This window comes from Ptychodera flava, chromosome 6, assembly GCF_041260155.1.
Source record: "Ptychodera flava strain L36383 chromosome 6, AS_Pfla_20210202, whole genome shotgun sequence".
Taxonomy (NCBI): domain Eukaryota; kingdom Metazoa; phylum Hemichordata; class Enteropneusta; family Ptychoderidae; genus Ptychodera; species Ptychodera flava.
In genome coordinates this window covers 24,210,362-24,236,041 of record NC_091933.1, presented here as the reverse complement: position 1 = coordinate 24,236,041, position 25,680 = coordinate 24,210,362, and the positions used below count along the sequence as shown (strand labels likewise).

Sequence of the window (25,680 nt, the reverse complement as noted above, 5' to 3'; positions counted from 1 at the left end):
AATGGATAGAATCGAGTACGTGCTTCAATTCTATAGTTTCAGCTTTTCAACTTTCCATTATCTGCATATGACCAATTTTTGTTTGGTATATGTCTAGAATTGTGTCATAGCAACATACTAATTGGCGGCTCAGTGTGCCATCCCCTTGTGGCATGCTTATTCATTTTTCTGTCAAGTGGCCATTGAACCAAAAGAATGAATGTGAAAGAGATATTCTATAATCACAGAGGCAGGGAAGACCACGAAGCTATCAAACATTGCGTGAACTGTTGGTATGTGTCAGCTGGATGAATACAGGACGCAAAATTGCAAAACAGTCGGTGCATATGATTTCCATTAATAACGCATTGCTGTTCCAGTAACAGTCTTGGTAATACAACAGTTCTGTGCCAGAAGTTTGTTTAATCAACTTTAAGGATAGATAAAGTGTGTGTTCACTCTACTGGGAAAAAATGACATTTCCAATTTTCACAAGAACAAGATGGTGTGAAATGTTCAGTCAGCATGTTTCAAAGTGAATCAATCTAAGCAGCAGCACAGAATAGTATGTAAAAATTTTGCATGTCCAGAAATGTTGTTTCAGAGGCTTTGTCCTACCATAGAGACAATAGCTGTTACTCTTGATTTATATTCACCAGTTCTGTTCAACAAAACAAATGCATTTTCCTTATTTATCCCTAAAATATAATGAAACACAAAGTATAAACCCAACAAACACATTACCTGGTGTACAGGGTATTTATATTGACAAGTTGAACACAAGGCATCCTGACGTGATTTTGGAAGAAAAACAGAAAACTGTTTTTTTCAACAAAAAAAAAGAAAATGTGTGACAAGTTACAGCTAATAATAGAGCTCTGAAATATTATAAATTTGATTGTAAAGGTGGTAATCACTCTAATTTCTTTGTTAGTGTAAATTGTATTTGCTGCTTTACATGCTGAAAATACATGACATTGCAAATATTAATCTTACCAAAATATTTCACAAATTGATTGGCATTAAAAATGCTGTTGCTGCTGCTTCAGAAAAAGAACTTCATTGTATGAAAAATGAAGTCATAATGCATGATGTGACCATATGGCACATTGGCTTTACCATGAAATTCTAAGTGAAATTGTCCGTAAAACTAAGTGGGTAGGTGATTGCCATATTTCCAGTAATGTATTATTCTATCAGATTCACATTTATGCCATATGACATTCGTGTGCCTTTTCCCCCAGAGACTATGAATTATCCGCCGCATGTTCCCGTAATACAACTGGTCTTGCTGCGGGAGTCACTATTGGGAAAAAAACATGTTTGACTTTCAGAAAACTAAGCTAGTGAAAAGTGTATTAACTCCATGAGCTTTAAAACGAGCCCCACAAGTGGAAGACCCAATTGAAAATGCATTTTTACCTCCCATTTGCCATACATATATGGCAATTGGGAGGTTATATGGTTGAAAAAAGTCTGTATGTGAGATGTCTGTCTGTATGTATGTATGTATGTATGTATGTATGGATGTATGGATGTCTGTCCGTCCAACGCAAAAACTCAAAATCAAAAACCGCTGCACGTATTGAGCTGATTTTTGTGTAGTGATGCCATATATGATGTAGATGTGCCGTTGTTAAAATGAACTTTTTAGTCCCATAGATATGCTAATGAGGTAGAAAAAAAAGCGAAAATGGTCAAAAATCAATAACTCAGGAACTACTCATCTGATCATTGTCATATTTGGGTTTTAGGTACCTTGGGTCCAACTCATTTAAACATATAGATTTGATGTCAATATTTGATGCTTTCTATTTTTAATGAATTTTTTTTCTTTTTTTGCCATTTTAGTAAAAAATCTTTTCCTCTTAAACCAATGGTTGGATTGCTTTAAAATTTGGCATGCAGGTACCTTGTGAAAACTCAAAATAGAATTCATCAAAATTATAACACAATTTGCAAATTTGTATTTTTGGGCAATTTTTGCCATTTTTGTTTTAAAAATCTTCTTTGAAACTGTGTATGCCATTACTTTCTAATTGGGTGTGCAGGTTCCTAGGAGTGACCTGAAGATGACTCTCTGAATTCAAGCTGAAATTTGCAAATTTTGTGGTACTTTTGTCATGCTTTCAAATTTGGTACATAGGTGAAATGTAGTAGGTCATTCATTCAAAGTCAAGTACTGCCTGTGTGAATGAGCAGATTATGATTGTGCTGTTCCAGGCTGAGGTGCTATTTATAGGAATGATGCAATGTTAGACGGTAATTGATGTTACTGAATTTGACTACATTGTAAGTAACTCTTGTACTGTATAAATCCTATCAATTTACCCAGAAAAAATAATTAATATGATTTTAAATAATTGAATTAGTGAGGATATCAACAAAGCCAAAATAATTTTAGTGTAGAATTATTAGAAAGTTCAACTTTTTTGACAGTTCATGGTGAAATGCTTACCATCTTGGAGGATTAAAACATGTAAAGGCAACTTTCCTGAATCCCAACTTTGACATATTCTGAACCGTCATATATTGTGCTCTGTATGTTATCTAAAAGAAATTGCTCATAATAGTTTGTCATGGTAGGTTGGTCACATAAATAGAGATAGAGAAAGTTCCAATTTCCATTTATGGTTGACTTGGTAAGGATAAAATAAAATTACTTTTTGAGGAAAAAAATAGAGTGATCAATTAAAAGAGTGGTCAAAGTGATAGGGTTTTTATGGTAAAGCTGGACTGTAAGATTCCTTATGTGCTATTTATAGCAATTATGCAATCTGTGTAAACAGTGCAATGAAAGTGTTACATGATTCCTTATAATGCTTTTGATGACCTTGAACTTCTTAAGTTTCAAACATTTGTCTCTTCTGTGTGCTTTCTCTGAGTACCTACAGGCTCAACTTATTCAACAGAACTTACTTGCAATGTTAATTTGAAAGTTAAAATGTGCTTGGTTAATAGGATGAAATACTGATAAAGATAACCAGCTGAAGATTCTTTATAACCTGACAGATATGCTGTTTTTTATGACGTAAATGTTGATAAGCAAATCTTGTTTACTTTAATTAGAATGTAATTAACTCTCATTTATATTATTATAAGCAGTAGTATCAAGTTGATCAAGCTAAGTTGGTCGGCTGTTGGAGGTTAAAAGCTGTAAAAATAAATGTATTCATGTATGAATGTCTATCTGTTTGTCTGTCTGTCTGTCTGTTTGTTCATAGACCTGCGTTTTTTGGAGGGTCTATGGTCTGTCTGTATGTATGTATGTATGTATGTATGTTAGTTATTATGTGCGGATGTATGTCTGTCGACATTAAAAACTCCTAAATCGCAGCACCTACCATCTTAGTATTTGATGGACAGGTGCATCGAGGGGTGGAGATGTGAATTTGTTGAAAGAAACGAAGAAGAAGGGAAAAAAGGAAAAATCCTGCAAAATGCTAAAACTTTGTAATCACTGGCCAGATTTGGTTGAAACTTGGTATGCAGGCTCTTTATAGTGACTTAAGGTACATTTCTTCAAATTGAGGTGAAATTTTGAAAGTTGTATTTTTTGGGCGATTTTCCCGTTTTTGTCAAAAATCTTTTCTGAAAGCACTCATCCCATTGCCTTGAAAACTTGTATGTATGATCCTAGGGTTGGCCTTTGTCAGATTTGTTCAAATTGTGGTGAAATTTTCATATTTGTATTTTGGGCGCAATTTTTCCCATTTTTTGTCAAAAAATCATTTTCTCCCAAAGTATTAGTTGGATTGCTGTAAAACATGATAGTCTTGATCCTAGGGTTGTTTTCTGTCAGACGTGTAAAAGTCATTATGAGATGGAGCATTTCATATTGCTGGGGTATAAGATTAATTTGGACTTGCAATGGAATTTTCTTAGTCAACCTGTAAGAATGCAATGTCATGTGTGTACTAGTAGTTAGTATCGCTGCAAAATGGGAGGACAGTGTCATTGACACTGCATTTTTAAAGTTTGAATGTCCGATTAAAATGGTAGAGTTACGAGACATGCATTTACACTTTCTTCTACTCAAACTCACCATTTGAAAACCGTAACACATAGTCATAAAATGACAATGGACGGTTTTTTTGATGCACAAACGGAAATATTTTAAAGAAGGGAGAGCGAATTAGACTTATTACATTCCATAATTGCTTGTTACTCTGTCCAAACGTCTGTTCACTCATTTCCAAAATTCAAAATTCAATCATGTCATTTCCCAGAAGTTGATAATTTTGAAAGGTTGTGTGTTTTTTCAGCGCTTCATCCAAGACATTCCATAAACTAACTTTCCAAGAGTGAACGTTGAGAGAGGATCAACTTCTCTCTCAAATTTGCACTTGTCTTCCTAAACCCTCTCAAATCTTTCTCATTGCCTTGTTACTAAAATTAATGTAATTTGACAAACGTCAAAATCTGAGACATGATATTGCATATTCATTTTTAGTTATGATTTCTGCTTTAATTAGACATGAAAACTTCTTATCATTACTTTTTAAAGTAACTCCTCTTTCAAATATTAGATTAGATTTTGCTGAATCTCTTACAGTGTACTGAAGTTTTGGTTACTTTGTCAAAATGATTTGTATGAATTATGCAGTTTTTCATTAATTTTCATATCCAGGTAGATTATGTTATCCAGTACCAATCTTAAACCTTTGAACCTGGCTCGGAAATAAATGTCTGTATGATGTCATAGGTCACCAGGAGGTCAGGGTGCAAAGGGTTAACAAGAAGAACGGTCATAGAAAGGTCTCAGTGTTGTAGGTTTGGTGTAGAACATGATCAGTAGGTAAAATTTGCCATCAACAAAACGTATGTTTGATTCTAGAAACACAAAACTAAGTGGTTAAGACAGACCAAAAATGGGTGATTATGGCTTTGCTATAATCATTGTTAACGTCTGATGGGACACGGGGAGAAGGGTTTAGACCTTGCTAAGTATGGGTCACCATGCACCACTACTTCTACTGCTTGCTGGATGCACTGGAGACGTAACCTTATCTACCAACCGCCTTCATATTTACCGTTATCTACACAACTTGCGTCACCCTTGCCACGTCATTATCCATGCGCATATCAGTATGATCAAAGCCACAGATCGTCCATTTCAACTTCTGCCACACTCAAGTTCACACCACAAAATTCCCACCCACCCTCCACTAGAAAAAAAAAAGCCTCGCTGCAGGCTAGCAGCTCACAATAAAAGATACTGTATGTCTCTATATCGCTAACTTTACATAATAAAGTTCCAGGGGGGTCACGACTGTCATGAGATCTGCTGCGGGTGACTGGTAGCACGTTGCCCGATGCACGGTACCAATAACCCGGTACCGCCATCCAGGCCGCTATGACGCCTCGTTGCCCCCGCCATGGCAGTACATGCATAACCCCGGATTTCGGCCAAACACTTGTCTCCGTGTCGTTCCTTTGCGTTTAAACTGCTGAAAAAAGTCCTAACTGCAGTCCTTTTACAGTTTTGTACAAGGGACAATATCATTCAAGTAATATAGCTATAGGTTTCTCTTTCTTGAAATGAAAAGCACTAAGTTAATAATATTATTAAAAGACTAATAGTCATGTAATCTGTTGATACGATATACCATTTGCCTTAAATTGTCACTAATGAACAATACCGGTAGTGCGATAGAGCAGAACTGTCAAATTTCCAACTGAATCCTAATGAACAATATTGCAGTACCGTATTGTTCATTAATAACAATTTAAGGCAAATGATATCACATGACCATGGTGTTGTGTATAAAATTCTCAAATGATTCTCAATGAACTGTACTGCTGTAGGGCATGCGTATCAAATTATCAACTTATTCTCAACGAGCAGTGGACGCGGCAGTAAGGCTGCAATAAATTTTGATAAACAGTAGGGCTGTGAATCAAATTTTAATAAACACTACTGCATTAGGGCTGCATGTGCACCAAATTTTGATAAACAGTACTGCAGTAGGGCTATGCATCAAATTTTGATAAATAGTACTGCAGTAGGGCTGTGCATCAAATTTTGATAAAGTACTGCAGTAGGGCTGTGCATCAAATTTTGATAAACACTACTGCAGTAGGGCTGTGCATCAAATTTTGATAAACACTACTGCAGTAGGGCTTAGAATGCATCAAATTTTGATAAACTACTACAGTAGGGCTGTGCATCAAATTTTGATAAACAGTACTGCAGTAGGGCTTTGCACCAAATTTTGATAAACTACTGCAGTAGGGCTGTGCATCAAATTTTGATAACAGTACTGCAGTAGGGCTGTGTATCAAATTTCCAATTGATTCTCAATGAACACTACTGCTGTAGGACTGCATATCAAATTTCCAACTGATTCATATTAAACAGTACTGCAGTAGCCCTATGGTCAGTGGCAGAGATAACTTAATTGTTACTCTGCTGGCAGGCACACACAGTACTCTGCTATGTTGAGGCGTATACCATTACCTGTAATCCCCAGTTTGTCAACAGTATTCCCTCCAAGATTATTGTCTCATCATGAGGCATTTGTCTTAGCTTTGCTGCTAAGACTGAGCTTGAATGGGGATCAACTAATTTGGCAACTCCCCAAAATGTCAGATTACTGATAAACCTCCATTGTGTCTAATGTGGAAACTGTATACAGTCTGCAGGGAATATACTGCCAACAATGAAGATGTTTGAGTATTACCAGTGTTGCGTCACAGTACTGTTGTGGAGGGACTGTGGTTGCGTATATCCGTCAATATTTGATAGTTCTACTTTGCAACATGCATCCACTATTCTCTGTAAAGCACACACTATATCCATTGACAATGAATTAAGCCACATGTGGGCTTGGGTGACGCAAATACTACTGGAAATGTGGAAATCATCATGTAAATGCTTTCATAATTTAACATGTTTTTGTAGTTTTAGAAATGGAAAATTCATGTCTAGGTAGATGTACATAAAAGACAAATCGAGGAAAGATAAAATTCAGTTTAAAGCCCGGTCATACATGATGCATCTTGGCAAGCATAATCAGGATAGAGAGTTAAGATCGAAGTTGAGATATTACATTGTATATGTTTTATTGTAAGTTTGAAAACGCAATGAAATATCTCATTTTTCTGGCTAAAACATTGCATCGCAATGAAATGAAGTGTTTGTGTATTTGCTTTTGGAAAGTTCAGCTCAAAACATTTGCCTTCGACTGATTGTTCTGAGTGCCTGTCATCATGTACAGAAAAGTAAGACTATTGAAATCGTATCCCAGTTGGGATCTTGATCATAAAGTGCAATAAAGGTTTTGCAAAAACAACAATGAAAGAGTATATATAATATATATATAAATATAAATATCTATACATGAGGTCAACATATTAAAGGTTCATAAATAGTTTACTTTGTCTTTTTCATTTTGTCTTGTCTGAGTTTAAAACATGTATGTATGTATTTTCCCAATTCACATAGTGATGCTTTATCTGTCCTTGAAAAGATGCTTACAAGGTCTTGTGTGCCTCTGAATGCGTTTTTACAAATGTTTAGTTTACTGAAAAAATCATGTCTAATGTCTGTGTATCCTTTGCAATGAAAAAGAAAATGTATCTCATCTTCTACTTGTTTGTTTTGGCAATTGGGCATGCTCTGTCTATGACATCAAGGTTTCTATATCTTCCTGTTTCTATGTGTAGTATGTGCACTAATGCGTAACTTGCACAGGGCTGATCTGTGATCTGGGTTTTTTATAACATGAAGGTAGCTTTCGAGAGAGAAATCTTTTTTCAACCCTCTGTAGTGATTAGAAAGATGGTTTTTCCTTCCTTTTTAATAGATATGTATAGATCTTGGAACAACAATCATTGATTTTTTTCCCATCATGTGTAATTATCACATTGAAACAAAACTTAATGCAAATTCTCGATACTTTTTCTAAAGTTTGACATTTTGATTTGATTTATTTTACAACAGATTTTGATGACTGTTTTGATGATGACGAAATTCTAACATCTGTAACTGCAAGCTGAATCTACGCCATCCTGCAAGAAGAAAAGTCAATTGTTCAGTTGCTATGGTGATGAGAGAGCCCAACAGTGTTGTCCTAGTTGTAAAACCCAAGAGGAGCAGCCACTGCACTGAGTGTCAAGGTACACAAATGTTCATTTGCTTATCTCATACTGTGTCTCTTCATTTGTACAGAGCCATTATTTCTCCTGTGACAAAAGGATGGCTCTGTGTCCAATATATGACAACTTAGTTAACGTAAGATCAGCTACAAAGATCATGGAGCTGTCAAATATGTTGTTATCGCGGTCAAGGTCTGCCATATATCGCCCTGAAACGCCACTTTTATTAGCCTGGGTTAGCCTTTTTTCAGATTTGTTCAACTTGTGATGAAATTACTAAATGTAGACTCTATTGGCAAAATCTACTCATGTTTTTGTCGAAATTCCTCTCAGAAACCACTTTTCCAATAGTGTTTACTTTTTTCTTCATAAAATTGTTACAGTTGTATACTTTAGGACACTCTGCCAAAAAAACCCACTTAACTGTTCATTAATATCAACAGATAAAATCATTGTGTATTCATATGAAGAAAATTGCATCGCAGAAGCCATCATTACATCTTTGTTATCTAATAGTATTTATCTATAACAAATGCCCAAAAAATGAAAAAACTCAAAATGAATAAAGTGGGAGTCACTGTGCAAGGCACTGTATTACATACAGTCCCTCCACAGATGTGAACTAAAAGGGAAATTTTTGAAGTGGAGCAATATTTTGAATTCACAATGGTTTCAATGGAAATTTGTTTAAAATGGAACAATATTTTGAATTCACTGTATCTCAGTGTAGCTCTTGTCAGTAAGATTGCCTATAGCAATCAAAAAATCAGGCCGTCCATTGTTTCTTTACATTTTGCCCTCAAACCACTGATTAATTTTTAAACTTTTAACAAGAAAAAGGGTTTTAAAAATTTACAACTTTTGTGTCTGTAGATAACAGAATAAAATTGCTGCAGTTGTTGCTTGCATACAGTCATCTTGCTGATTTGAGGCTGATCTGGAAAATGCAGTATCTAAAAATATCACTTTGTACACACTTGCATCGTTCTCGGTCTCAATTCTTTGCCATATCTTTGCATTATGTTCATTTTTGCAGCGACAATGGCCTAATTTTGTAACCTTCTTCAATATTAAAACTTCAATCTATTAAATGTAATTGTTTGCTGGGTACATCTGATAACAATGATAACCATTTGTTCTCCTGCCTGTGGCTTCAGTCTCAAATATATAAAGGAAATATATATGCCTTCAAACTGAAATATCACAGATATTGCACAATGAAAATTTGTTCCATTATAATCGAGGAAAGCAGTCTAAAATGTATCGCCATTTGAAAATTCATGGTGGCCACCATCCTGTATCTTGATTCTGTGTAGTAACTATAATGTCAGTTTTGAGTGATTGAGTGAGTGAGTAAGTATTAAGTGTACTGTTTTGGTTTCAGTATTTAAAGTAATCTTCTCATTTTTCGCTAAGGCTGTACAGACATATTTGAACGCTGAAGAGCAAATCAGTTTTCCACTATTTTTATTATGGATATTGGTAACTGATATTTTGTCGCATGGTCATTTGTAACACTAAAAAAGTCATTGTTACGACAATTTGTTTTAATTAAGAAATTTGCATTAACTCCCATTTTCCTCTCATGACTTTACAAAAAAGCGTCAATTCAAAATTTTGCTCTTCAAAGTATTGGCAAAAATTTAAAAGTTGAAGTTGTTGATGCATTTTAATTCCAAGGTACAGAAATGTGCAAGAACTTATTCATGCCTAAGTATTTGCCATGAGGCACCTCACAAGACCTCTGAAAATTAATCATGATTTTTCTGTGGCTCTTCCTTTTTCAGGGGTTATGAGCCAGCACAAAGTTGATATGTTTTTGCCAGTGTTTGCCAGATTTTGAATCTAAACCTCATCTCAGCTCGTGTTTGTGCGGCACGTTTTCCAAATGTTGAATCCCTGTTGTTGCGAAATACAATTCCTGCAACTTTGCTGTAGGACAACATATTGCACAGACTATAGATTTGATATGGGCATGTCTGCTTGAAGAGATCAGCTAGGAAGAAAGGCAAAGCTTGTGTACAAATCACTGCAGCTGCTTTTTGTTGTTGATTGAAAAAAAATAGTGAGTGAGAAATACCGTGCTGCAAAGTAGTTCTCCTTCCAACAAAATCCTTAATGATCAAAGAATGGTACACAAACAGATAAAGCATACAAACAGATAAATATCACTGACTTGGCATGACCTTTTTTACGACCTCACACAAAACTCCTATGTGTTTTAGTGAAAGTTCTTTTCTATTGACTCTGATACACCATAATTTCCTGTATTCTTGTTATCGCAGGATCCCGGGCGCAGGACACTTGATTGAGGCAATTTGGATGAAAACAGCCTCGTCAAGGGGTGGTGGTACAGCCATCGGAGATGTTGATTACCACTGTCATGATAAGATATGAAGACGGTTTGTTGTCAGGCATCCGTGGATGACCTCGACAGGAAGCCCATGCATGCACTAGAGCAAACATTTTGGAATGCTAATGATTTTCGGCACATGAAGTGAATCATGAAAAAAATGACAGGGCATATCGCAGCAAGGCAAATGATGCTGACATGTCTTCTCATCTGCATCCTTTTTATAACTCAGATGACAGAGCCAGTCTGCATGGTTGCCAGGATACTAGATGATAACACTGAAATATGAAATAGCACATGATGGGTTGACCTGAAGGAAAGAAAAAAGTCTTGCCATTAAGACTTCTGCATGCCAAAATCATAAAACTGCCCACATCTCGTTAGGTTTTGAAGACTCTGTACAATGACTTATTAGAATTTACCTACAAACAAGTTGTATAGAAATTTTTACATGAAAGGTGTAATGCAAAGGTCCTGATATTGCCTCTGGACGTTTCATTCCATATGCTTTCTAATAGTCAAGAATACTTTATTTTTTCATTGAATTTATATTATGCGTCCATCCAAGAATTATCCTCTATATGGAGTATGATCATTATGATACACCAATTTACAAGACATTTACTGCGTCATTCTGATAAAAGTTGGCAACATTCTTGCTCAAAATTATTAGCTGCACTTTGTTGAGAGTCAGCTTGACTACAAACTACAGTCTCACTAATTGCCTTATTGAAGATAGACTGTAGCAGGGAATACTGCCTGTGCTTTGCAGTGGTAGTCCAACTGATAGCTAGAGCGCCACCATGAGTTTTGTTTGTAAAATTTGTGTTTTCTCTGATGCTACCTCTCTTATGTTCAGAGTACAGCAGTGATGAGGATGTGTGCAGCAATTAAAGTGTGTTTCTTTTTTGTGTGTGTGACAAGAAAGGAAATATACCTCTTAAACCGTGTGTAAGTTATATAGGATGGATTTTCAGACATCCTGAAACTCGGATACTCCCATACAACTGAATATAATTATTAATATATTTGTAATGACTTCAAGACTGTCTTTTCATTTTAAAGAAATACTGAAGTTACACATAGCCATAGCCATGAAAATAATATTGATGCTTTTCCTTTTAAGTGACGTAAGAATATATGTAGCATCTCAATTTTGATGAGCATTAATGAGCTTTTCATCTATTTTTATAAGGAACACTTTATGCAGTCACTGGTTGACTGTTGACCAGATGTCCTGTGAGCCAATGTGACATGCCAGTGTTAGTCTGACTGCCCTAAATTGACTCAAGACAATGTTACAATTACGAAGTGCTGACTAAAAGAAAGTATCAAAAAATTCTTAAATTGACTGAACTAGTTCAGGAATTTACAAAGTGCAGAGGGTACACTGTTGTATACTTTGACAAGGACGACTAACTGGTGCTGAAAATGTTACATTTTACATTTACAATAATAAAACTACGGTGTCACCCGTGAGATGAAATGTCAATGTTGTCAGATTAAGTGTGTTATTTCTTACCGTAAACACGAATTTTTCTTAAAAATAAACTGAGTGAAATCAGGGCCTTGATTCTTGATTCTTGATTCTCTTACTATAAAGGAATAAAAAAAACAATTGGATTTAATGATGGTATTGAATCATATCAAAAATGAGTTGAAAGTTCAAAATTTAAGAATCTGTGCACAGCTAGAGAATGGGAAAAGTTTGTTCGTGATAGCCTACAAGGATGTGACACAAAAAGGAATGAAGTACAAGTCTGCAAATCAAGGGATGTTATGATAAACTCTGTGGATAAGAAGATAATTGAACTACTCTGACTGTTTTGTTCCTGTATTACTATCTTAAGGGGCGCTGCACCCAACACAGCGTATTTTACTCAAAAATCACTTTTTTGCAAATATTCATTCAGTTTTAATTAATTTGTTAAAGGCCAGGGACTTGATCCCCGGGATCAAGTTTGTTTTAGTCTATAAGAGGATTTATGGAGTGTCACAGCCTTTTGTTTTCCATTGAAATTGTAATCTAATAAGCAGATTTCCTTGCGAGACAATCTGACGCCGGCAGGCCTTTGACCCAAGATTAAAATATTGGTCGGGTTCACCTTTTAGCTTGTCAAGGAGTCATAAGTTGCGTGATAAAGAAGTGTTAATTTATGCAAATGTATGCAAATCACTTGATTTCCTGGCTTTTTTCTTCTCCCAATTTCAAGATTTTCAAAGAATTTAACTCTGGCCGGGTCAAATTTTCTGAAATTTTTTACATTATGTTCTTTAAATGCTATTTAACAAAACTTTTTTACTAAATATTTATCATTAAAGGGACAAAGTCTGCCATTTTTTCATGAATTTGTTTGATATGAAATACTATTTATATTGTTTGACATGTTGAAAGATACTGAATGAATGGGTGACCATGCATATATTTGACCCTGGTTTAAGATAAATTAAATGTATCGTGTCTAAAACCTAGGTCGAATATCATTGCATTTATCTTTCAACATGTCAAACAATATAAATAGTGTCTCGTATCAAACAAATTCATAAAAAATGGCCGACTTTGTCCCTTTAATACCAAAATTGAGGTTTTTTAACTGAAATAGACACCCACTTTATCCTTCAAGTAAACTACTGCTTTCATACTAGACTTTAGAGTCTCTGCTTTTTTGAAAATAAACAGTATTAGGGGGTTTCCTTGTCATATTTGATGAGAAATATTGCTTTGAAAACAAACTGTGTTTGCAACATGCAGCTTTTTCACTTTTTAACAGTTTTTTCACTGATATGTTTTGTCAACTTTTTAGCTCATATTTGGTTCTATATATAAATACCAAAAAGAGCTTATATGATGAGTCGGTGGCATCTGTATGTCTGTATATTTGTGGGTATGTATGTGCAGATGCATGCCCGTCACACACAAAGGCTCCCATACCGCCAAAGCTACCGTCTCAGTATTTGGTGTACAGGGAGATGTAGGGGTTGAGATATTGTGAATTTGTTCAAATGAACACGTCAGTGTCAAAAATGTGCAAATGAGGTAAGAAAAAGGGAAATCCTGCAAGTGTGCAGGAGTGGTGGCAGTGAACTGAATCAGCTAGCCCACACATGTGAATAAGAGGAGTTTGAGCTTTAACCTATTTGTATGCAGGGTACGTACTACCTATTATGTTTGGGAGTGGTAGCAGTAATTAACTGAAACAGCTAATTGGTCATTTCCTGTTATTGTTTATGAACTGTGACATATTAACAGATCTGCTGAAACCATGGATGTCTATTTTTGTACATCCATGGTTGAAAGATTCTCTGCTATGCATGTTGCTAAAGTTGACCTTCAGTACCTAAAGTTTCAGACCTTATTTACTTTTGTCATTCTTAATTTTCTGGTTTAAATGTTTCTTGTTGTTTTTCTGGTTGTACTGTGCAGAAATTGTCATAACATCAACGTATAATTTTCCTGCACTGAACAGATAGAAATAACACTTATTGTTGATCTTTGGTATGTACCAATTCTGATCAAATTTGAGCGACACCGTATAATTGCGGTATTTTTATGTTAGGGAGTGTTCAGTTATTATTGCTGGGGGAGGACCAGCAAAGTCTAGAGGGGTCATTTATATATTAATGAGGCAATTCTATCACTGTTTCCGATAATCTAACCATGCATGCATGCCATTGACATCCAGTAGAAAACTCTCTTTCTAACTACTGCATTTGTCAGGAGGTACTAAAGTAAACTGATCTGACCAGCAGGTATTTTAGAGCGGCATAAACAAAAACATCCCCCCTCAAAATAAAAATACACATAGAAGTACAATGGGAAAAGAAAGCTTCAGTCTGTGACTGGTCTGAAATATTGTAATCATATTTCATTAACCATCCTGTACATGGTTTAGTGGGATTCAATAATGGTCAGTGATGATTTATGGTTGAATGCGCTTCAGTGACAGGTTGCCGCACTCTCAAACTTTTACAATTCTTCGAGCTACCACCTGTAGTGTGAGCAAGCTCATTTTAAACTGTTGGAGTAAAAAAATTTTCACTGTCTTAGTTTTTCAACAATCGAAAATTTTATTTTTCCCAATAGAGTTAACACAAGGATGCCATTTTGAATTTCTAATACGGTGATACCTGTCTAAACTGAACCCTGTCTAAACTGGAAACCTGTCTAAACTGAACCCATTTTCAAATTCCATTCCAATAGAACTCTATGAAAAAAAGGACCTCTATAAACTGAACACCTCTCCAAACCGAACAATTTTCTCAGTCCCTGAAAGGTTCGGTTTAGACAGGTTTTACTGTATCAGTAATGTTTGGTAATTTGCTTCTCTAGTTCCAAAATTTGCATGGACCCCTGATTTTTATTCTTGATTTGGTAAGAGATTGGTTAATAGTTCATTTAGGTAAGTTTGAGCAAAAGTTTAATTCTTTCATTTCAGAGAAGAATTGTTGTATACGGTTATTCTGTAACAGACAAAAGTGAATGAAGAGATTTTTTTAGATCTACGCTACTAGCTGCAATGCATTTTGACCCACACGGACAGATGACGTTATGCCTTACCAAGTATATACTGTAGCAGTTAATAAATCAAACGTTTAGCCGACAGATGTATGGATCATTACAAAAGTAATTTTTGATGATTTATGTACCAGAAATCACTTCCCAAACTTCATTAGCAGTAATGGAAGGCTATGAATGGTATGACATTATTAGCTGTACATTTAACATAATTGACAAGCTGGCAATGATTTCTTTTGTAGCGTTGCAGCTGCTTCGCAATTCAAGTTGTATACATGCAGCGCTTGACACTTTTTAATCATGTGCTTTCATACATGCATTAAATTCTGCTGATGTACACTGCATGACTTAACATTCACAATTAAAAAAACATGTCTGTCCTTTTAGTCTGCTGAAACAATGGTTGGTATTGAATTGCTTCATCCCAAACTCAGAATTTGACTGATTAACCCCTCCCCTACCCCAAGCAAGAAACCTTAGCTCAAGCGCGCCCCCCTTCCTTACACCATGAACCCTCATACCTGTCCCATAACTGGTATATCTATATGTATGCATGTGCCAAGGGTACTTGGCTTTTCCATATGTCCCTGGCTGACAAGTGGCTGTGCAAATGATCAAGGTCAGAAAAATAATGCCTCAGGCATTCTAAAATTTTGGGTAACACTTTTCTCATGGGTCAATTTTCAATAACCTCACCTTGCCGACTTGAAATTCTTTGCATGAACTCCCTCTGCCATATCACACATGCACTCACATGTGCACACACATACACATGTAGATACATATTATTATATGTGAATATATAGGGTATGCATATATACAGTATGTATGTATGTATGTATGTATTGTATATGTATGTATGTATGTATTTATCTATGTATGTATGTATGTATGTATGTATGAGTGTGTTATTATGGCAGACCCCTCTACCACCGGTAAAGTAAGCCTTTATTGAAATCAATCCGTGGCAAAACGCGTCCAACGGTTTCCTTTGATCTCGTTTTCAAATGTAAAAAGGAATAAAGACACTTTTTTATGTTTTTCATTAAAAGGTCATCAAAAGATAATGGTTTTAAGCCCGTTTTCATTAGGTTGTTACTCATTCCGAAAATTTATGACATACATGTAATTAGGGTGCCCCCCTCTCACCAATGGGGGTCTAATTGCGTCCATTCGTTTCATCGTGACTGCCTGTTAAGTACTTAAATCGCTAGACACTCCAAACAAAAATGTTCGAGTGTCTATGCCTAGGGAAAAGAAAACATGAAAATGTGGTGTTTTTGTGTTTTCATTTTCAAATAATCTTTGTCTCTTTCAGTGTAAGAAAGGGAAAGTGGCTTACAAAAACAGTATGATTGTTCTATCCAAAGTACATGATACTTTTTAAAATTGTCCAATCCTAAGTCGGAACTTTCAGTCACGTGAGAAATGTTGGCCTGATTTGATGCAACTTGTAGCACCAGGCATGAAAAATAGCCTTTTCTATCGAAGATTTTGTCGCAATTGGCCGAGGGAATTTAGCAAACTTTAAAATTCTGATGATGAAATGTCCGGAACTGACACCCCGTGGAACTGACAAAAAGTTGTTGACGTTTAAATAAACTCGTCAAGTAGACGCGCCTACATAGAGAGGCAGCTTGACTGTATTCGATAACTTTGCTCAAAGTCGCACATTTTGATAATTTAGTTTGGCATGTACCAAGCCAGCCCAAGGCGGAGGCCTACCGATACTCTTTCACCATGGTTCGTTCAATTTGTGTCCATTGTGTAGCTTCCCGAGAGCGTTGGTAACGTTCGCTTGTTGATAATGAAAAGTGGTCGGATTTTAGCACTTATAAAAAGTTCTGTTTAGGGAGCCTTCAGTAATTACAGGGGGGGTGGGCCGGGGGAATTTCACGAACACCTGTACCGTAAAATGTGACCCTCCCCCAAATCCTCCTGTCTAAAATGTGACCCTCCCCTTGTCCGACACTCTAAAACTTGACCCTCCTCCCACCCCCAACCACTGCGGTTTTCTCCCCAGGAATAACTAAAACAGTACAGTATCAGCTAATTTACATAACAATTGGTTCAATTGTTATGTTAGGGACAAATTACAGAGGGGAGGGCTGGTGTTTTTGGAGGGACAGTCGCAATTTATCACGCAAAAATTTTTAAAGAGATATGGTATTTCATACAGTTTAGGGAGGGTCACCATATTTTGTGCAACTGTAAGAAGGCAAATCATGTAGCTGATTTAGTGCTTCATCCAAAAATATCAAATCATAATACATGGGAGTCTATCAGGCAAATTATTGACAATTTACCCCCACAAAACATGCTATATCTGTATTTTATATATGTTTGATAATGTATTTAAATGTACTTTGCTTGAATAGGGAAGTAAAATGAACATTTGTGTACAAGAAATTGATTTCTGAATTTCATCTAAAAAGTTGGTTCACTATCCATGGTGTCTATGATGAAATTATGAATAGTTTTTTCCAATACAAAAATAGGTAAATCTTTGCATTTGTGTACTCTTGATTATTGATATTAATTTTCTTGATTAGACTAGAGTGGTTACAAGTCCATGGTTGTGCAAGAAATTTGATTTTGGAATTTCACCAAAATGTTGATTCACTATGCATTGGGGTCTATGATGAAACTATGAATAATTTTTTTTCAGTACAAAATTAGATAAATCTGTGCATTTATGTATGCTTGATTATTAAGATTATTGTTCTTGATTAGACTAGAGTGGTTACAAGTCTATGGTTGTGTAAGAAATTTGATTTTGGAATCTCACCAAATGTCAATTCACTAAGCATGGCGGTCTATAAGTGTGTGCGTATTTTGTTGGTGATTTCCTATTTAGGAAATATCACACGGACAATCAAAGTTTTGGCCATAATATCAGCTTCTGTCAAAAGTGACCCTCCCCCCAAGATAGGTTTATAAAAAGTGACCCTCCCCCTTGAACTGTTTTCTAAAAAGTGATCCCCCCCCCATTCCCCCGGCCCACCCCCCTGTAATTACTGAAGGCTCCCTTAGGGACGGGGGGGGGGGGGGGGGGAGGTCAAATGCTATTTCCCCCAGCCCAATTTACCATCACTTTTTAAAAATTAAAACTTCAAGTTTGGAGTCGCGGATGCACATTATAAGCCAATGGGCTGACAACAGTGAAATAAATATGCCAATAAAAATTCAACTCCGGGCGGATGCACTATTTTGCGGGTTGCAATCCATTTTTGATATATTTTGTCTTTGTGTAAAATGGTGAATACTTATGTTTACGTGTTTTTTTTTGCGGAAGGAAAACGTCCCAAACAATTAGAACAATGACTTTATTCGAACATGGTAACACACCATGCCACCAACGTCAGACAGCCATCCACTTCCTATCCAACCGTACCATAATTTTTTTACCGCGTTGAGCAAATTAGTTGTTTGCCGAAATGTCTGAAAATACCCCATGAAGTTACCACTTTAAGGAACACCCTGCATACGTTTGCACCCCAGATTAGTTCGAGAACATTTTTAAAAGATAACTCAAAAGGGTTAGTTGTACCACCTTTTGCAATCTGTTGAAAACAGTGCTAATTTTTTTTTCAATTTAGCGGGAACTCAATTTTAAGTAGCACAATGTCTGCGTAAACAAAAGTGGCGCAAATATTTGGACAAATATAACAAGTTCGGCAATTAATTATTACATTGAAGCAAACCTAAGTAATTATTGTGCATACAGTTCATGTACTTTGGATAGAACACGCATACTTTAACACTGAAAGAGAAAGTCTTAGATATAATTTGAGAATAGAAACACACAAACACCACATTTGCATGTTTTCTTTTCCCTAGGCATAGACACTCAAACATTTTTGTTTGGAGTGTCTAGTGATTTAAGTACTTAACAGGCAGTCACGATGAAACAAATGGACGCAATTAGACCCCCATTTGGTGAGAGGGGGTACCCTAATTATGTTATAAATTTTTGGGAATGAGTAACAACCTAATGAAAACGAGCTTAAGACCAATTATCTTTTGATGACCTTTTAACGAAAAACATAAAAAGTGTCTTTATTCCTTTTTACATTTGAAAACAAGATCAAAGGAAAACCGTTGGACGCGTTTTGCCACGGATTGAAATCGTATCCCAGTTGGGATCTTGATCATAAAGTACAATAAAGGTTTTACAAAGTCAATAACGAAAGACTATATATATATATATATGTATATATAAATATAAATATCTATATATGAGGCTAATATATTACAGCTTCATAAATATTTTACTTTGTTTTTTTTCATTTTTTCTTGTCTGAGTTTAATTTGTATTTTCCCAATTCACATACCTATAATAATGCTTTATCTGTAATCCGTGGCAAAACGCGTCCAACGGTTTTCTTTTGATCTCGTTTTCAAATGTATTAAAAGAATAAAGACACTTTTTTATGTTTTTCATTAAAAGGTCATCAAAAGATAATTGGTCTTAAACCCGTTTTCATTAGGTTGTTACTCGTTCCGAAAAATTTATAACATAATTAGGGTACCCCTCTCACCAAATGGGGGTCTAATTGCGTCCCTTCGTTTCATCGTGACTGCCTGTTAAGTGCTTAAAGCACTAGACACTCCAAACAAAAATGTTCGAGTGTCTATGCCTAGGGAAAAGAAAACATGAAAATGTGGTGTTTTTGTGTTTTCATTTTCAAATAATCTTTTTCTCTTTCAGTGTTAATGTATGGGTGTTCTATGCAAAGTACATGAACTGTACGCACATTTAATTACTTAGGTTTGCTACAATGTAACAATTAATTGCTGAACTTGTTATATTTGTCCAAATTTTGTTTACGCAGACATTGAGCAACTTAAAATTGAGTTCCCGCCAAATTGAAAGAGAATAAGCACTGATTTCAACAGATTGCAAAAGTACGTGGTATGATGGATGGGGTTGACCCAAGATGCAACTTGTAGCGCCAGGCATGAAAAATAGCCTTTTCTATCGAAGATTTTGTCTCAATTGGCCGAGGGAATGTAGCAAACTTTAAAATTCTGATGATGAAATGTCCGGAACTGACGCCGCGTGGGACTCACAAAAAGTGTTGCAACTTTAAGGGACGTAATTAAAACTGGTCAAGTAGACGCGCCTACATAGAGAGGCAGCTTGACTGTATTCGATAACTTTGCTCAAAGTCGCACATTTTGATAATTCAGTTTGGCATGTACCAAGCCAGCCCAAGGCGGAGGCCTACTGGTACTCTTTCGCCACGGTTCATTCAATTTGTGTCCATTGTGTAGTTTCCCGAGCGTTGGTAACGTCCGTTTGTTGATAATGAAAAGTGGTCGGATTTAGCACTTCCAAAAAGTTATGATGGGGGGCAGGGGGGGGGAGGGGATGAGGTCAAACGCTATTACCCCCAGCCCAGTTTACCATGCACTTTTTAAAAATTAAAACTTCAAGTTTGGAGTCGTGGATAGGCATTATAAGCCAATGGGCTGACAACAGTGAAATAAATATGCCAATAAAAACTCAACTCCGGATGGATGCACTATTTTGCGGGCTGCAATCCATTTTTGATATAATTTGCCCTTTGTGTAAAATGGTGAATATGTATATTTACGTGTTTTTTTTGCGGAAAAAAAAACGCCCCAAACAATTAGAACAATGACTTTATTCGAATATGGTAACACACCGCGCCACCAACGTCAGACAGCCAGCCACTTCCTATCCAACCGTACTGTAAATTTTTTGCCGCGTTGAGCAAATTAGTTGTTTGCCGAAATGTCTAAAAATACCCCTGGAAGTTACCACTTTAAGGAACACCCTGCATACGTTTGCATCCCAGATTAGTTCGAGAACATTTTCAAAAGGTACCTCGAAAGTGTCATTTGGCGCGAGCTCAAATTTATAATGGGGGGGACTCCAAGGTCATAACCTTTAAGTCAGGTGAACTTTAAAGGCAACAGGAATAAATTATTTATCATGCATCCATTCCCAAGGATTGTTTAAGGTTTTCGAGGAAGGTGTGAAGTTTTCATTTGAACAAGACATTATTGCTTAGCTTTTACAAGGTTAAAGGCACAGTAACTGTAACTTTTGATGATTATTTCACTTTTTTTTGTCCTGTTCAACAACTTCTATTTCTTGTTTTATTCATTGAAACACGACCAAGTGCCAAGTATAGAGGTTCTCAACGAAGTATGTATGCTTGTACAGTGCCATGTTATTGTTGATTTGACTTTTAGTCCGGACTAAAAGTTAGTTGTCAACAATAATATTGCTTGTAATGCATATATTGACTGTGGTGACAAGCTGAATCCTTGGCACATTAATATCAAAGCGGGAGTAGAAGACACTAAATAACACACAGAACAAAAATACTGGAAATATTTCAAAAGTTACAGCTATACTGTGCCTTAACCTGTGTTTACCACTTACAACGTACACGTACCTTTGAAGAGCGGACGCAAAACAAAGAATTTACTAGTAAACACATATTTTCTTCAGGTTTTTTATTTAATACCCGAACTATTCAACATGTCATATTACACACACGCACACACACACATGCACGCGTGTGTCGGTCGTGACAATTCTGAAATCCGCACTTCAGCACATTTCAACTCAAGACGCAGGCTTGCTGCAATTTTTTCTCTATTCACATATCGGATGCGCTATTTTGCGGGCTGCAATCTGTTGTTTTTCCTTTTTAAATTACAATGCCTGCAAAAACGGCGCACATGCGTTTGTGCTTTTACGGAAAACCGCCCAACATAATAGAACATCGACGTTATTATGATGTGGTAACACACCTCCAACCAATTTAACCCGCTAATCGTTGTTTTTTGCACTGATCTGATCTAAGCTGTTTGCGAAACGTCGCACTCTGTAGTGAACGATAGACACCTTTAATAGCATGTCTGTACTTGTTAATTAGATTGCTACATTGTTGCAAACTGAATGGTTTTTGTGCTTGATACATTGAACCTTAGGCATACAACAGGACAGACTGAATCTCATACAGTACATGAACAGTGGGCAGAACATCCTATATACACCGCAAAATGAAGTTTTCATTTGAAAAGCATTGAAAGGAAAAATTAAAAGGGCCGCTTTTTTGTTTTTCCCCTAGGCATAGCCACTTGAAAATCTTTGCTTCGAGTGTCTAGTACTTTTATTGAAATAAGTCACGATCAAACGAATGGACGCAATTAGACCCCCCGTTTAGCAAGAGGGGTACCCTTATTTTGTTATAATTTATTCGGAATGCGTAGCAACGTAACGAAAACGGGCTTAAAGGCAAGTTAGCGTTTTATCACGTTTTAATGTAAAACAGAAAAGGTGTCTTTATTCCGTTTTACATTTAAAAGCGAGGCCAAATGAAAAGTGTTGGACACGTTTTGCCACGGATTATCTGTCCTATTAAAGATGCTTATAAGATCTTGTGTGCGTCTTGTTTTTGCAAATGTTTAGTTTAGTTACTGTAAAAATCATGTCTAACGTCTGTGTTACTAAGCCTTTGCAATGAAAAAAGAAATGTATCTCATCTTCTACTTGTTTGTTTAGGCAAATTTGGCATGCTCTGTCTATATGTATATTTTATAATATGTATAACCGAAGAAGGTTACATATTAGACCTGACAGTTGATGCAACTCAGTTAGTGGCACTTAGAGCCTTATACGCAAATGTTAAGCTTATATTTAGATCAAATTCATGTTGAATCATTCCAAATTTACATTATTAGCAAATTTCTTCTATATTCTATTACTGCAAGCGAATTCACTTTTTATATTACTAAGTCACGACTACAGAATGCGGAATGTCGTTACAATTATTGATCTTTGATTAATTATAACAACAAAGTAATTAAACAGAAAAAAGAGGTTCCCATCTCTTAGAGTGAGACAGTCCTGAAGTGCCCCTGCCCCACACTTTCCCACTACAAACAGGAATTTTTATTTTTTTGTGATTTTAACAAAGACATAAAACTTGTCAGTGAGTAATGAAATTTTTCTGATTTTTGCATATGTATTGTAGAGGATAAAGTGAGTAGACAGGTAATGTTTCCAGTGTTTATACTTTTTGGAGATACATTTTACAGAAATGTGTTACATCATTTGAGTTTAATGTATGCAGTTCTCACTGCTTTTATATATACAGAAAGAAGTTTTCAGTCCTCAACTTGAAACATAGGGAACCTAAGTGTGACTATATCCTGCAGTGTATAGTTATACAATATTAGTGTATGAGAAAGTTTAGACTGTATGAGGAAAGGTTTGTGTTGCTGATCTCACACTGAAAGTACATATAATGATATATTTATCAAGAAAGAAAAGAAACTGCTGAATCAGCATTTTCTGTTGTCTATTTTGCAGAAAAAGGAATAATCTTGCCATTTTATTTTGAAATAAAGTGTACACTTTTTTAAAAGATTTTTAAAAATATGACGTATCGTTTCAAGTCTTTTGAAAGTTTCAAGAAGTTACGTACAATATCAGAAAGAGGTTTTCCATCTGCAAACAGATGGAATGGCTGATAAAGTCTGATACTGTGCCATGCTGCTGTCATTCAAAGTTTGTTGGTAATAATCTAGAACATCATCAAATCACATCTGACGTCTACTTTGCCAAGTTACAGTTTTAACCCTTACCCTGCCATGTTCATCAGATGTTTAAGTTTAAAAACGATAAGGCATAGATGTCCCCTTTGACGGTCTGGCACAAATATGGTATACTGAAAACATACATACTGTATTTTACTGACCTGCTATCACATACCAATGGCAAAAAGGTGAAAATACTCCATACCACTGCTTTTTCTTGACTTTGAATATTGTAAAGTAATACTACCTGGCAGGATAGGAGTTAAAGCTGTACATTAATGGTGCATTTAATCATTTGATGTCTGATAAAATTCAACCAGTATCCTCCAGCAGTGAGATATAACAATTATGAAGGGCATGCAAGTATATCAGTGTATATACACAGACAGTTTTAGGCCTCCAGATAAGTTAAACTGCATCATCATAAACAGGTGCATGTGTTTGATGACCAGGCACCTGTAAAACAGTGAATACATGGGAAGTCAGGAGGGGTCCACATCTCCCTAGACCCGCCTGATAGCCTACAACAGAAACTTTTGAAAATTTGACATTAAAAATGTGTGAGTCGACATACTTTGAACAACTATCACAAGTGCATTTCCCCATATACTTGTTAACTTTTTACAAAACTGCCCCTTCCTGCTCTATGTTCATAATTTTTCAAATAACCTGGCCTCCCCCCACCCCCATCCTTCCGACCCCTGACAGTTAATAATGAAGACTTCCTTAGGGAGCATTTATTTATGATGGCCGGGTGGGCCAGCAAATTTTTCCTGGTGCTGACGTACGTTGCATTTCAAAATAATTGAACCCCAAACCCATAGCACCAAAAAATTGATGACTCCCGATCCCGGGTTGAAAATATGACAAAAATTTCATGACACCCCCCAATTGCTGCAGTACAGCTGCACACGCAAACACCTCTGGAGGGGGAAGGGGTGATAGGATCCCAAAAAAGATTCTAGGATATTTTCAAATGACCCCTCTAACAAGCTCACAATGCGTTCATGTTCATATCTCCCCTTTTGACTTGCTATAATTTTGAAATCCAGGGCCCCCTCAAAGGGATTGGACAGAAATTACAGGTTGGTTGCAAGTGTTTTGTGCAAGAATTTTTGAAGGAGTCATGAAATTTCATGCAATTGTCTTTTTGGGAGGGTGACACCATATTTTTTCAACAATAGGAGAAGACAAAATGTGGCTCATATAGTCCTTCATTCTAAATATCAAATCATAGTGTATTGGGCAAACTATCAACATTTTCCCATAAAAAAGATCTATATCTGTGCATGTACACATGTTTTATGATTCATGTCGATCTACTTTGATTGCAGTGGCAGGTTAAAAGTGTGTGTGTGTACAAAAATTTGATATTTGGATTTAATGGATAATGTTGATTCGCTATACATGGTAGTCTATGAGAAAACTATATATTACTTTTTCAAGACAAAACTAGCAATATCTATGCATTTACATATGTTTGATAATTGACATAAATGTACTTGGATTGGAATAGAGTGGTTACAACTCGTATGTGCACAAATATTTGATTTTGGAATTTCGCCGAAAATGTTCATCCACTATATGGGAGTCTATGATAAAACTGAATGATTTTTTATTGGAAAACTTGCTATACTTGTGCATATGTAGATGTTGGATAATGGGCATTATTGTACTAGATAAGAATAGGGTGGTTGAAAGTGCATATGTGTTCAATAAATTTGACTTTGGAATTTCACTGAAGATACATGTACATGGAAGTCTATGAGAGAATATATGAAAAAGTTTTTTGAAGTATAAAACTAACTATATCTGCATGTGCATTTATTGAGATTAAATAATTGATACACATGTACTTGACTAGACTAGGGTGGTTCCAAGCCGTTGTGTGTGCAAGAAATTTGATTTTGGAATTTTACCGAAATCTAGATTAACTGTACATGGTAGTCTATGAGGAAACTATGAATAATTGTTTTTCCATATATACAAAACTAGCTAAATCTGGCATTTGATAATTCATTTTACAGTAAAGTATTTGCTAGACTAGGGCGGTTCCAAGTTGATTTGTGTACAAGAAATTTGACTTTGGAATTTCACTTAAATGTTGATTCACTACACATGGTAGTCTGTGAGGAAACTATGAATAATT

General features: G+C 35.9%; 2 protein-coding genes across 2 annotated transcripts in view; one reads left to right on the top strand and one right to left on the bottom strand.

Annotated features, from left to right (window-relative positions):
• Window positions 1-11,924, top strand: part of LOC139135261 (uncharacterized) — a 30,507-nt gene extending 18,583 nt beyond the window's left edge. Inside the window, exons 2-3 of the mRNA XM_070702559.1 lie at window positions 7,925-8,100; window positions 10,365-11,924. Of these exons, the coding sequence (XP_070558660.1) occupies window positions 7,925-7,980 (56 nt within the window). The 3' untranslated portion in view covers window positions 7,981-8,100; window positions 10,365-11,924. The remainder of the gene's footprint in view (window positions 1-7,924; window positions 8,101-10,364) is intronic.
• LOC139135264 (golgin subfamily A member 6-like protein 25) overlaps window positions 1-25,680 on the bottom strand; it is a 50,961-nt gene that overhangs the window by 23,503 nt on the left and 1,778 nt on the right. Inside the window, exon 2 of the mRNA XM_070702565.1 lies at window positions 11,955-12,027. The gene's annotated coding sequence lies outside the window, so the exon portion shown is untranslated. The remainder of the gene's footprint in view (window positions 1-11,954; window positions 12,028-25,680) is intronic.